Consider the following 14,061-nt stretch of genomic DNA (forward strand, 5'->3'; position numbering starts at 1 on the left):
TTGAGTGAGTAACAAGACTAAGTTTGGGCTTAACTCATTTAAACAAAAGAATGAAATGAAAACAAAGTTAAGAGAGGTATTTTAATACCTCTGCTCAATTGAGCAGACAAGGAACAGGGGAAGAAGGAAGGAAGGTGGGGTGGTGGACTGGTGCTCCGGCAGCACGGCGGTACTGGGCGTGGCTCATCGGCGCGAAATTCTGGCGGTGCTGGGCTTGGGTTCGTCGGCGCACGAGGAGAGAGAGAAACACGAGAGAGAGAGAGAGTTCGGTGAGAGGGAAAAAGAGAGGGCAGGAGAAAGAACATGTGCAAACGAGGGAGGAGATACACGACTTGGTTGGCTCTAAAGGGAGGTATGTGCTTGTTGCAAACCAGGGCAATAGAGGGATTAAAGGCTCTAAGGGGAGGTATGTGCTCATCATGTGCAAACAAACTAACCTTTGAAATGGTTAGAACACATGTTATACAATATGATCCTATATACATACTTGCTTATCAGCGCCTATTCCAAAAAAGGTCCAGAAGTTAAGGACCAAGGAAAAACAATGGCCATGGGTCGTACTTTTCCTCAAAAGGAAAAGAAAGCGACCTAAGTCAAACTCCTAGGCCCAAGATCCTCATAAAAAAGGAAAATTCAAAAGGAAATCAAGGAGTTACATGACTTAAGTCAATGGTAAAGGTAGCACCACCACAAGATGATCAAAACCTACATAAAAGTAGGTCATCAAGGATGAAAGAGTTAAGCATCAAGGTTGCTGCCGATAGGGCTCAAATCAACACTCAAAACGTGCAAGAGTCTCTCATAGCAAACATCAGAATGGATTGGGAAGCGTATCACAAGGTTATTGCCTCCAGAAGAAAAGCAGTCTAATTTATCATCTCTAAAGATGGATAACCAGCAACTTCAAGTAAAAGATTCTCTTATGAAAGAGGCTTTGGGAAATGGTGTTAATAAAGAATATGATTCAGAATTTGGATCTGAAGATCTGGATTTGTTGGTATCAGACAGTGATCTGTTGCTAGATGGAGATCCATTGATGATTGAACCTCAGCCAGGAGTTAATGAGAGCCAGAACATGCAATGTAACGTAGTCATACTACCAACGGAATTCAAGAAATCAGAGGACAACCAGGATTCCAAGCCACTACTACATTATGGGCAGATGAGGTTGACAAAGAAGAGAGAGCAGGTAAATTCAAAGTTACTTCTTCTCGAAGTTTATCTTCTTATTTGTATCCACCACAGAAAAGAGTGCTTAGTGAAACATCCTTAAAAGCTGATTTAGAGAAGCTAATTATAGATAAAATCTTTTGATCATACGATGTTGATAATAAACATATATACTAAGGTTATATTCCTAAATGTAGACTTTGAGGGGGTTCGTTTAGGCAAAGTATTGGTAGATACCGGAGCTACTGTCAATATCATGCCACTCTTTGTATCTATGAAATTAGGAAAAACTAGAAAAGATTTGCATAATATACAAATCAACATAACAGGTTTTTCCGGTCTATCAGAATAGGTTGAAGGAATGGCTATATTAAAGATCAGAGTAGGAACTAAAACTACCTTTACCGGTTTTTTCATATTAGAAAATGATGCCGACTTTAATGCCGTACTAGGAAGAGATTGGTTGCATCATAATTATACTATACCATCATCACTCCATCAAATTCTAATTTTATGTAATGGTGACACCTATGAAATGGTACAAGTAGATGAGGAAGTTTGCCTAATAACATCTCCTGATTCTGTTTTAATCAAGGACTCTCTAAAGCCAGTTCTCGCTATCAGGATTGAGGTTGCTCTACAACTTGAGTCACAAACTCACCAAGAGATAGAAGACTCAAGTGCAATTCTCATTCAAGAAATCGAAGACGTCCCAGAAGTTGAAGACATTCAATCAAAATATGAATTTATTCAACAGGCGTCAAGATATGATCAATCACTAGCTCTAGTTATTTTATAGAGTTAGACTATATTTTTTTTTAAGTTTATCATGCTTGTAGACCACAAAAAATGTTGTAATGGGTTTACCCCTATTGTTGACCAAGTTATGAAAGAATTAGTTTTTAGAAAATACTAAGAGGATTTTCTCATAAATTCTAGTACATGTTGCTCAACCCTACATGAATCTGAATCTCTAGAAGAATATGATGATAAAGTATGGGCTAAAAGTGAGGATATTAAACAGGAAGTTCATCATCCACTAGAAGAAATAAATTTAGGGGATAACGAAAATTCGCGTTTTACTTACATAAGTAAGCTTCTCACTTATCAAGAAAAACACGAAATAATTGAAATTCTAAAAGAATTTAAAGATTTTTTTTGCTTGGGAGCATCATGAAATACCTCGTATTGATAGAAAAATATTAGAACATAAACTACCTATCAAAGAAGGATATAAGCCTGTGGCCCGAAGTCCTAGAAGGCTGGAGCCAGAAACTAACAGAATCTATACAAGAGGAGATAAACCAACTCCTTAAGCCAAAGTTCATAAGGCCTTGCCAATATTCTGACTGGATTTCTAATATAGTCCCAGTAGTTAAGAAGAATGGGAAGATAAGAATCTGCATTGACTTTAGGGATTTAAATATAGCAACACCTAAAGCCCGATATTCTATGCATGTAGATGATCTTCTAATAGATGCAACCTCAAGATATGAATACATATCTTCTATTGATGGGTATGCATGATACCACCAGTTAAGGAGTGCACAAGAAGACTGTAATAAAACAACCTTTAGATGTCCAAAATCATTAGGTTTGTTCGAATACGTGGCCATGCCATTTGGTTTGAAAAATATTGGCGCTACATACCAACGAGCCATGAACGCAGTCTTTTAAGATATGATTGGCAAGATTATGGAAGTTTATATGGATAACATACTCGTAAAATCAAATGATTTTCTAAGACATAAAGAACATTTGGTTAAGTCATTTACAAGAATGAGAGAATATCATCTAAAAATGAATCCACTTAAGTGTGCATTCGGAGTTAAGGCCAAGAACTTTTTGGGATTTCTCATCCATAAAAACGGAATGGAAATTGACCAAAATAAGACAAAAGCACTATTGATAGCTTAGCCACCTTCTAATAAAAAGCAACTGCAAAGATTCCTTGGGCAGGTTAAGTATGTTAGAAGATTCATGGCCAATCTAGCAAGAAAGACTAAAAAGTTTTCACCTCTATTGAGATTAAAAAATGAATCAGATTTCAAATGGAATGAGGAGCATCAAAAGGCTTTTGATGAAATCAAGCAAGATTTGGCATGTCCTCCTGTATTGATCCGTCCAAGGTAAAATGGAAAACCAGTAAGGTTATACCTATCAACCTGTGAAGATTCCATTGGTAGTCTCCTTACTCAAGAAAACGAGAAGGGACATGAGCAGGCCATTTTCTATCTAAGTGGAATCCTGCATGACATAGAGCGAAGGTATACCATGGCAGAAAAATGATGTTTGTGCTTATATGATGCATCCATTAAGCTCATACATTATTTTGAGCCTTTACAGTAGAAGTGGTGTCTCCAATAGATGTCATAAAATACTCCCTCCATCCCAAAATATAGTTCCCATTTTCATTTTGGGTGTCCCAAAATATAGTTCCCATTTCCATATTTAGTTCCACATTTTTCCGTAATTTGTCTAGAAAAACCGTGTCCCATCATTTATTTTTTTCTTGAAATTTGTTTTTTCCTTTGTTTATTCAACCAAAATGTTACAATTAATGCTATTTTATCAATTATTCTCCACTCTCTCTCATAAAATCATCTTTTTCCATACAACATTTATTTAAATAAACAAATTTACTATCCCTCTTAGATTCTACTTGCATAAATTACCGTGAAAAAAGGAAAATGGGAACTATATTTTGGGACGGAGGGAGTATATGATATCCCAACATTTCATAAAAGGTAGGTTAAGTAAATGGAGTCTACACCTACTACAATTTGACCTAGTATATGTGCCATAAAAGGCAGTAAAAGGTCAAACTCTAGCCGACTTCTTAGTAACCCATCCTTGCTGTGAATCTTGAATCATTGATGAGGACATACTTCCATGGGTATTGTTCTTTGATGGATCTTACACCAGAGAGACAGCAGGAGCTAGAATATACATTCTATCTGCTGATGGGATTCCAACCAAATTAGCAGTAACTCTAAAGGGTCCATGCACTAACAATAGAGCATAATACGAAGCTTTATTGGTTGGGTTGGAATTGCTATTAGAACTGGGGGCTAAAAATGCCAAGATATATGGAGATTCTCAGCTGGCCATTTATCAAATGATTGAGGAATATAAATGTATATCATCAGTATCACAGGAACGTAGCAAGAAAGCACAAGAATTGTCTAAACAATTTAGGAAGATTACTTTCATACACATTTCTAGAGAAGAAAATAGAATAGCAGACCAGTTATCCCAATAGCTTCTACTACAGAAGAGATACCTTCAGAAAATGAAGATATTATTCTTCAGGAAAAGATCCTAGATCCTCTTAATGAAGTTGATAAAGAAATATCAGAGAACATATTGAAAGTCTATAGAATTTCAATATTAAGGGAGGATCAGGATGAGGACTAGAGAAATGAAATTATTCACTATCTCTATAACCCAACTGGGATAAAAGTGCCAGATATAGTTAAAATGAATGCAACCAAATTTTGCATCCAACTTGGTGAGCTACACAGAAAGGATCCAGAAGGATTACTTTTGGAAATGTGTGAATGCTAGAGATGCTTTAACCCTCATGGCAGAAATTCATCAATGGCTATGTGGTGCCCATCAAAACTGCTTATAAAAAAGATGGGTGTTGCATGAACATGATTACTATTGGCCTACTATGAGAAAGGATTGTATAGATTATGTAAAAGGTTGCAAAAAATCGGAAAATAACTCAATCGACCTAAATGTACCAACCTAAACTTAGCAACTCTAAATTGACATGAACAGAAATTGACTAGAGCTTAATCACTCGAATATATATGACTCATATGCCATTTAAAGGCTAAATTTTTAAAGTGTATTTAGTATTATTATAACTTTTATTGATTATTTCAAATTATCTTAATAAAGATTGAAATTCATACTGGAATATTGAAAATCCAAACATTTGATTTGACCCGTTATACGTACCACTAAAGTGGATCCGAGCTAATCCCAAACTTTAATCCAACACCATAGACTCCCTATTAGACTCGAGCACAAATGAACCCAATGTATATCAAATAGATCCAATCCTTATTCGATTTTTTTTAACAAGCTAATAAGAAACTTTAACAAGTTGAGGGAAATAAAAGAAAACCTAACTTATTAGGGGTGAGAATCGATCCTAGACTATCTCTCGCCCTCCAACCCTTATTCGCTTGGAACGACCTTTACCAACTCTAATTTTGACACACACTTCTACATAAAGTAGGGGCAAATTCGTCCTAAAAAGCATCGCCATGAATCATGATTCCTGATTTCCCTGTTATATTACAATGTACAATACTCGAATGAAAAGGTGGTTGTTAAACGACAAGGCATCAAATGGGCCCCTAACAACAGCCGCAAATTGCAATCCCCAATAATACCAGCTGTATCCAACAATCTAGAAGTTAACTCCAGTCTGTCAAAACAACTCTTCCAAACCCTCACTTACTTCGGGCAACGGGCACTTTTATTCTTTCTTTAATATCCTTTCTCTTTAAGCCCCATCACCAACGGCTCTATTTCCTCCCCTGCCCGTGATTCTCGGCTTTCTAACCCTCTTTATAAACCCCTCCTTCTATTCTCTCCTTAACCCGTCAACAACATTTCACACTTCTTCAACACACTCTCTCTCTCTCCTATTTATTCCTTAACATCTTCATCAATTTTATAGGAGATAGAATAAAATGGAGGCAATGAGAATGAGAGCTGCTTTCGCCATCGTTTTGATGATTATTGCTATCTTTTCATTCCAAAATGTGGCTGCTGTTGATGCCCCTGCGCCAGCACCCACATCTGACGCTGCTGCTTTCTTTCCCGTCGCATTGACATCCCTTGTTGCGCTTGCTTTCGGCCTACTTTACTAAATTTAATAGTATGTTTTTTTTGGTGGCGGGGGAGATTTTGGTATTGGATTTATGGTACCATTCATTGATTGGATTATCTGATGTAGAGTGGGATTTTGGATGGTTTTCACATTCTTTCTTTTGTAATATATAATATGGATTGGAACTTTTTTGTTTAATTACTATTATGGTTGTGGTTTCAATATCAGATATATTTATATATACCTTATCATTATTCGATCTATATTTGTTGGCTGTTGCCTTGTTTTTCAAACATTCTGGCTGTCATTTACTCTCTCCGTTTCATACTAACTCATTTTATTTTGGGAGAACCAAGAAAAAAATTACAAAAGTTTATTTTGGGAGAACCAAGAAAAAAATTACAAAAGTATAAGAGAGAAATTAAAAAGGTAGAAAGAAAAATAAAAGAGTGGATTAAAATATTAAAAAGTAAATGACATGGACGAAAAAAAAAGGAGAAAATAGATTTGATATGTTATCAAATATAGAAAAAGCAACAGTGTATAGATTAAAAAGGAACGGAACGGACTAAAAAGAAAAGTTTGTAGATTAAAAAGAAGGAAAAAGCTAGATGTAGCGCTAAGGGCTGCATATAAGAAGTTAAAAATGGAAAAAACAAACATTAACTTATCATTTATTACATAGATTAATGCAAACTTTTGTCATAAATTTACAACTAAATTCCATTTTAAGCAATGTATTTATGTCTTATATGCAACCCTAAAGGCTGCATATAGCATAACCCTAAAAAGAAATGGAGAGAGTATATTGCTCTTGTTGTTGTGCTCTATTGTTGCAAGAACCACTCCTATTTTAATTCTAACTCCAATTTGCTTAAGAACTATTGAATGAATACTTTATATCCGTAAAGTTGGCAGAAAATATTTTCCGTTTTATAACCCACTCTTGCGTTACTTATTGATGCTCTAATTGAATATTAGAGCTACTTAGAATAACATACAATATTCTAAATTTTTCTCCATGCAAACTCCTTCCGTATCAAAATACTTTTTACATTTTCTTTTTATCTGTCTCATAATATTCTTTACACTTCTATTTTAGAATACGACTTACTATTGTTCTAATCATTCTATCTTTTAATAATTGTTTATATTCTCTCTCTTCCAAATAAAATAATATCATTTTTATTACCTATCAACTTTAACCTTCCCGTCAAAAAAAAACTTTAACCTTGGCCCACATTTTCTCCTTAAAATACACTAATATTATTTTTACTAAATATTAACTTTTACCACATTTACTTTTCAATAATTGATAACCAAACCACTTAGAGCAACTTCAATGGCTAGCTAAAGATTGGCAAAAGTGTAAAATTATTGAAAATATTTATCGTAGTTTAAAGAGAAAATATTTATCATTAAAAATATAAATTGGCAAAAGTGTAAAGTTAAACTACGAAGATTGATAAGGTATATTTATGTTAGATGTAGTTCTCTTGCAAATTGGTGGGAGAAATTAGAATTTCGTTTTGCAAGGTTTAAAAATTAAACACGTGGAAGAAGAGCTTCTAATACAAGGTTAACTATCAACTAACTCTAATCACACTATTAGTCTTTTTTATCTAATTAAAATTTCAAATCACACATTTATTTCGGTTATTTCACCAAATACCCTTGACAAAAAAATTTATTCACCAAATACCTCCACTTGTTTTCAAGATTCACCAGATACCCCTAACCTTTAGAAAAATTCACCAGATCCTCTTAATGACTAACGGCGATTAACTCCATTAGTCATTAACGTTAAATTAACCCTAAAAAACCTAATTAATCCAAAAAGACCTTAAGTTACCCCTAATAACTCTAAAAACCCTAACTAGGCCTAACCCGACCCCAGGCCCCCACCCAACCCCAACTCCACCAACCCCCACTAGCCCCCTCCCCAGCAGTAGCAGTCACGCAGCCCCTCCCCTACTCTCGTCGCCGCCCCACGTTACCCCTCCCTCCACCGACACAAACCCCCCACCATACCCAACCACCTTCAAGCTGCACCCCCACCACCCTAGCTCGCAGCCCCACGTTACCCCTCCCTCCACCGACACAAACCCCCCACCATACCCAACCACCTTCAAGCTGCACCCCCACCACCCTAGCTCGCAGCCCCACCTCTCCTCCACCCAATCGAATCCAGCAATCCCCTCCCTCCCTTCGAATCAAGCTCCCCCACCTTGGGCAATCGATGCCGCCAATACCATCGCGAAGAACTCGGAGTTCCACTAGAAAATAACAGCTATCGTGTCCCTGTTTTCGAAACGTCATTGCCTACTCTTCGAAGAGATCGTGTCGACAAATATTCCTCTAAGGTTACCTATGTTAGCACCGACAACGTCAAGATATATGGCATCGTAGAATTCGAGGTCTATAAGAAGTGGCTTCTCTGCGGGCTGGGGGTGAGGGATCGGGATTTGATGGGGTCGGGGACGAGGGGGATTCGAGCTGGGGGTGAGGGGCTCGGGATTCGAAGTGGTGGGGGAGGAGGGGGATTCGAGCTGGGGGAGGGAAAGGGGGAGGAGGAGGCGCGACTGCGGGAATGGGGGGAGCTGCGGGGGGGTGGAGCTGCGAGGGAGAAGGAGGGGGAGCGGGGCTGGTGGGGTTGGGGTTGTTTGGGTGAGGGGGCTGGAGGGGTGGGTTATGGGAGAGAGTGTGTTAGGATTTTTTAGGTTTTTAGGATTTTTAGGATTAATTAGAGTTTTTAGGATTAATTAACGTTAATGACTAGCGGAATTAACCGCCGTTAGTCATTAAGGGAATTTTGGGTATTTTTTTAAAAGGTTAGGGGTATCTAGTGAATTTCTATAAAAGTCAAGAGTATTTGTTGAATTTTGAAAAAAGTGGAGGTATTTGGTGAATAAATTTTTTTGTCACAGATATTTGGTGAATAAATTTTTTTGTCAGGAGTATTTAGTGAAATAACCACATTTATTTAGAGGTGTAAGTAGATATATGGTCGTTTACTCGTTTGCCGTTTTCACAAGTTGTGTACTTGTATTGACTAGCTTTTTTTTACAAAAGTATGACTAGTTTGATGTTGAGACTTTTTGAAATCGTGAAATTTCAGGTGCAAAAATGAACTCAATTGCAAAATTTTTGGAACATATTCTTATCACCGATTAGTAAATTTTCACGAGAATAAGGTCTAGTGTCGACTAATTTTTGTCGTAACTTCCATCTGTAAGATATAAGCAACGATACCCTTTACGAGCAATGTCTTACTTAAAATTATAGCTCGGTAAACATGGATTAGTAGACCTAAAAGGCTAAAACAAGCTTAATAATTGTCGCATGTGATTCTGTAGTTTGATGAGGGAGGGTAGGGAGAAAAACACTCGACAACACCTAGTCACCCATGTGCTAATGTGCGGTAAATCTCAGTCAGACACTCATGTGAGATCTTCTAATATGAAGCATAACAACTAGTAAATAACTCTTCCATTTAGATAATACTTTATCCGTTTTGTTTTAAATAAAATATAAGATTTTGACACGGGATTAGGAGAAATATAGAAAGGAAGAAAAAGAGGAATCCATGTGATTAAAGAGAAATAAAAAAAAGCACAAAGTCTTAAAAAAGATGGTCTCACGTTAGTCTTAATGTGAGACCTGACCAACCCAAGATATATATATTTTTTGAAAACGGTCCGCGTCTTACAAATTCTCACGATAATATTTTGGCGAATTAGTTAATATTTTTGGCGAATTAGTTAAGTATTTTAGCACAATAGTTTAGAGCTGGTAATCTTTATGTAGACTTCCATTGTTTTTTTGTTAACATATTCAATACATTAGTTAGTGCTGTTCTATAATTAGTTAAGATTAATTGAGCATTATTTTGATTTCTAATATAAATGAAGAAACCATTTTTTTACAAATCTAAAATGTCATATACAAAAGACAACCTGAAAAAATAACTTAAAACAACCTAACATTTGGAGTAATTATTGTACCAATTTCAGTTTGGTTCTTGGAATTTATTTTTTTAGTCTTCTCAAAATGATTTTTCTTTCTTGCACTTTCGATCTTTGTTTTTGAACCATAAGAGTATAAAATACCAATGTAGTTGTACTTGATGAGCATCGTTCTTTTACGATTAGTTTGTAGTTAAGACTTTGTTTATAATTGCAGTGGTATTTTCATAGACTTCTTGGAGTGTCTTTATTGCATTTTCATTATCCTGACTTTTGAGAATGAGATTGGAGAACTAATTTTTCACGGTTTCATATCGCCATGGGGTTAAATTGGTTTATCTATTCATTTCTCTTTTCCACACTTTCCTCTTTATATATCTAATCCATCTTTTGTACATATACTTATGTAGTATTTTTGTGATTGAACGCATGTGCATGATTCTCAAGGCATAAAAATTCAACAATAATCCTAGCAGCATAACTATTACTTCATATTATTTAACTATTACGAATAAAATTAATAACTAATAACATTTAGGTATTAGTTATGTTTTTCAAATAAAAAGTTACACTTTCCAAAGCAAAAGTTAAGTTTTCGGTACCAAAAAGTGATCTGATATGTTTCTTCAAAGTTTTTGCAAGTGCAAGTTATCATCTAACAATGGGCAGTATATATTACCCTTTGTGATAAATATGTGTTAAACTCTTCTTTCACTTCAAACATGATAAACATCTTATCAGATGAAAAAATAAAGTAAGTGTTTGTGGAAATTGTCATTGCAAACTCGTGCTCATATATTTTACTTGCATCAAAATTAAACATCCAATGCAGGTTGTATGTAGAGAATGGAGGAGGAAAACAATATAGGTTTTAGGACGTCGGACGTCTCGATGAATTAGAGAAGAAAGAGAGAATGTATAAGTGTGATACTGAAGTTAGGGTCAATAAAATGCATTATAATCTGGAATATATGATATAAGGAATATACTCCAGCGTTTAACTAATATGCTCTAGCGCTTAACTAGTATATACTTCAGTGCTTAACTAATTTATCCAGAAGCAATTTAAGGCTAGCATAACTAATAGGAGCAAGCGCTTAACTAATTTTACTGGTGGTTTGATGCACATGCGTGATGTCATCATGACATCAGTGGTCTCACAACGTTAACACTAACGTGAGACCGTCTCTCCAAAAACGGACTTAAAAAGAAGTGAATCTCATATAAAATAATGTTTGATTTATTTTGTGAAAATATATGCCCATATACATGGAATCATTCAAGCATTGTGTCTATCGTTAGCAAAAATAATCACTTTGGTCGCTATATATAAGGACTAGCTCCCCATTTATTGAGATAATGAACAATACCCAACATACTCTCTTTCTACTTTTTCTCTCTAGACCTCACCTTTGACAGTTTACTGACTTAAGCATTAGAGTGGTGATTGCAAATCCACCCTCGAGGTAGTCGAACCTCTATTTTGCAAGAATATGACACTCTTCGAAGGATGTCGGACATTATTTAAACCATATCTCCTTGACACCTCAGTTAGATCCCTACTCAAAAGTTTTACCTAAAACACAAGGTATAAGTTAAAATAAGTATGAATAAGTTTATTTCAGATTAGTCAAGCTAAATAAAGTGTAAAACACTTAAGGTGTGATGAAGATAACTTTGACTCTAATACGAAATAATTTCTTTCCAATGTAATGGTTTGTGCGAATTTTATAAAAAAGTAATGGTGTGTTTGATATTATGATTTTATATATAGTTTTCTCCCCTATTTATGTGCTAAAGTTATGGTTATGGTGCTCTTAGGAGCCATTTTGGTACTAACTCTCTCCATCTAGTGCTGGTTGCTGTTTGTATTAGATTGTAGGTTTTAGGGAGCTATTACCTACTTTATATGATTGCACACTGGATTAGAGAGGTTGGACGCTGAGTTTCTAGATCCCGAGAATGCTTTCCGGGAGTTTGAGCAAAGGAAGAACAAGAAACGAGCTTAAACTGATCGGCCCGACAGGATCGGGCGGCCCAGCCCGATCGGGCGAAGAAGCAGGTTTTATGTTTCTGTTGCGGGCCCGATCGGGCGTCAGACGCCTAGTCTTGATTCGGTGTCTCGCCCGATTGGGCGACCTGGCCCGACGTCGGGCGCCCATGCCAGCTGCTGCTTACCTACCACGTTATCAGACCGCCGATGTCATCGGGCGGGTCAGCCCGATCTCATCGGGAGACTGGGGATTTTTGCTTTTTGCTCCGCTTTGGAGCCCGATTCCATCGGGGTCTTTGGCCCGATCGGGCGACTGACGAGACGCGGGTTTTTAATGAATGCGGGCCCTTTTTTCGAGACTTTTGGCTATTGTTTTAGGGCTTGTATAAATAGGGAAAATCAGAATTATTAGTCTTCTTCTGGTTTTTATTATTAGTTTTCTCTAGAGAGTGTTTCAAGAACCTTAATTTAGTGCTTTGTGATTTCAATTCAAGATCAAACCTTTACTTATTCATAGTTCAATATAATTCGGTAATCTTTCTTCATTATTTCTTTATTATTTCTTCCATTGGTAATTAGATTATTTTCTTAGTTATGAGCGTTTGTATGATTCTTGTTATTGTATCCATGATTCTAGTTGTTTATTAATATATTTACACCTTCATATTTAGTTCTGCTATCTGCTTAGTTTAGTAACACAACCATTCATCTGATTTCGTTAGCGTAATATTAGAGTTCAGATACGATATTATAACTTCTTCCTGTGGATTCGATCCTGACTTCCCTGACTACTAGTTAGTGGACCTTAGGTTATTTTTGATTAGGTGATACGACTTCAGCCTATCAAATTTTGGCGCCGTTGCCGGGGAGACGGTTTATTTTATTTTGTCTGAATTATAGTATTAAACTAACCTCTACTCTGAAGAACACCTGTTCTTTGGAGCATCTCACGTTTGTTTTAGTGTTTTTGGTGTATGAGCAGGAAATTGAAATCTCCAAATCTCATCCCGTTCGATCCGAGATTGAAAAGACCGCTCGTAGACTCAGAAAGAAAACTAAACAAGCTAAGCTGTCTGCAGGGACACCCTCCCAAAAGACACCTTTCCACCATCTTCCCCACACCAAGAAACCCCACCTCACCTATTACTCAACATGGGTGAGAATGTTACTCGAACCTTCAGAGACTATGCACAACCATCTCCTGATAACGTGCCTACTGGGGTACGGATGCCCACTATTGCTGCTACAAATTTTGAGATCAAGTCTCATGTTCTGAATATGGTTCAGAACAATCAGTTCGCTGGGTTACCATCTGAAGACCCAAATCAGCACTGCAGAGATTTTTACAGTGTTGTGCTACTCAGAAGCAAGCTGTACTCCTGATGAGATGAAACTCCTCTATTTGGTTTCTCTCTGCGCGATAAAGCTTTGTTCTGGTATAAAAGCTGCCTTCCACCATCACCACCTGGCCAGAACTTTCCAAGATTTTTCTTATCAAGTGGTACCCTTACCAGAAAACTGCAGATATGAGACATGCCATAGTTACTTTCACCCAAGATCCTGGTGAATCTCTATATGAAGCTTGGGAGCGGTTCAAGGATCTGCAGCGTCTATGTCCTCATCATGGGTTGGACCAGTGGTACTTGTGTCAGATTTTCTACACTAGAGTTGATGCAGATACACGACGGGTAATTGATGGAGCATCTGGTGGGTTCTTCATGGATAAAGCAATTGAGGAAGGGTATGAACTTTTGGAGAAGCTAGCATCTAATCAAGCCTCTACCATTCGTTCCTCTTTGAAAAAGGGGTAAACATGATGTTGAAGCCATTTCCTACTGTCTGGGCAACTAGCTCTCTAACTCAGAAAATTGATCCCTGAAGTTAGGTAATGATTCCTCCCATGAGTGTTAATGCGATGGCTAGTGCTTCTAACTATAATGTGCATATATGTGATGCTTGTGGAATATCTGGGCACAACTCTCAAGAGTGTCCTGCGCTTGGGAAATAACTGTGAGGCCGTCAATGCTTTCCAGTCACAACCTAGGAACCAGTTCAACCCTATTCCAACACCTAAATCCTGG

General features: G+C 36.9%; 1 protein-coding gene and 1 non-coding gene across 2 annotated transcripts; one reads left to right on the forward strand and one right to left on the reverse strand.

Moving 5' to 3' along the window:
• Nucleotides 1-5,775: 5,775 nt before the first annotated feature.
• On the forward strand, nucleotides 5,776-6,285 carry LOC104888704 (arabinogalactan protein 13). The gene has a single exon (XM_010673736.4). The coding sequence runs from the start codon at nucleotides 5,883-5,885 to the stop codon at nucleotides 6,060-6,062; it is 180 nt and encodes a 59-aa protein (XP_010672038.2). The 5' UTR covers nucleotides 5,776-5,882; the 3' UTR covers nucleotides 6,063-6,285.
• A 7,218-nt stretch (nucleotides 6,286-13,503) lies between these two features.
• LOC125496140 (small nucleolar RNA R71) lies at nucleotides 13,504-13,610 on the reverse strand. Its single transcript, XR_007272842.2, has one exon. It is a non-coding gene; the product is annotated as a small nucleolar RNA R71 (small nucleolar RNA).
• Between the last annotated feature and the right edge of the window lie 451 nt (nucleotides 13,611-14,061).

This window comes from Beta vulgaris, chromosome 3 (genome assembly GCF_026745355.1).
Source record: "Beta vulgaris subsp. vulgaris cultivar EL10 chromosome 3, EL10.2, whole genome shotgun sequence".
Lineage (NCBI taxonomy): Eukaryota > Viridiplantae > Streptophyta > Magnoliopsida > Caryophyllales > Amaranthaceae > Beta > Beta vulgaris.

What these genes read in the sequence shown, in the direction of transcription:
- LOC104888704 (XM_010673736.4), top strand. Translation starts at nt 5,883, where the DNA reads ATGGAGGCAATGAGAATGAGAGCTGCTTTCGCCATCGTTTTGATGATT.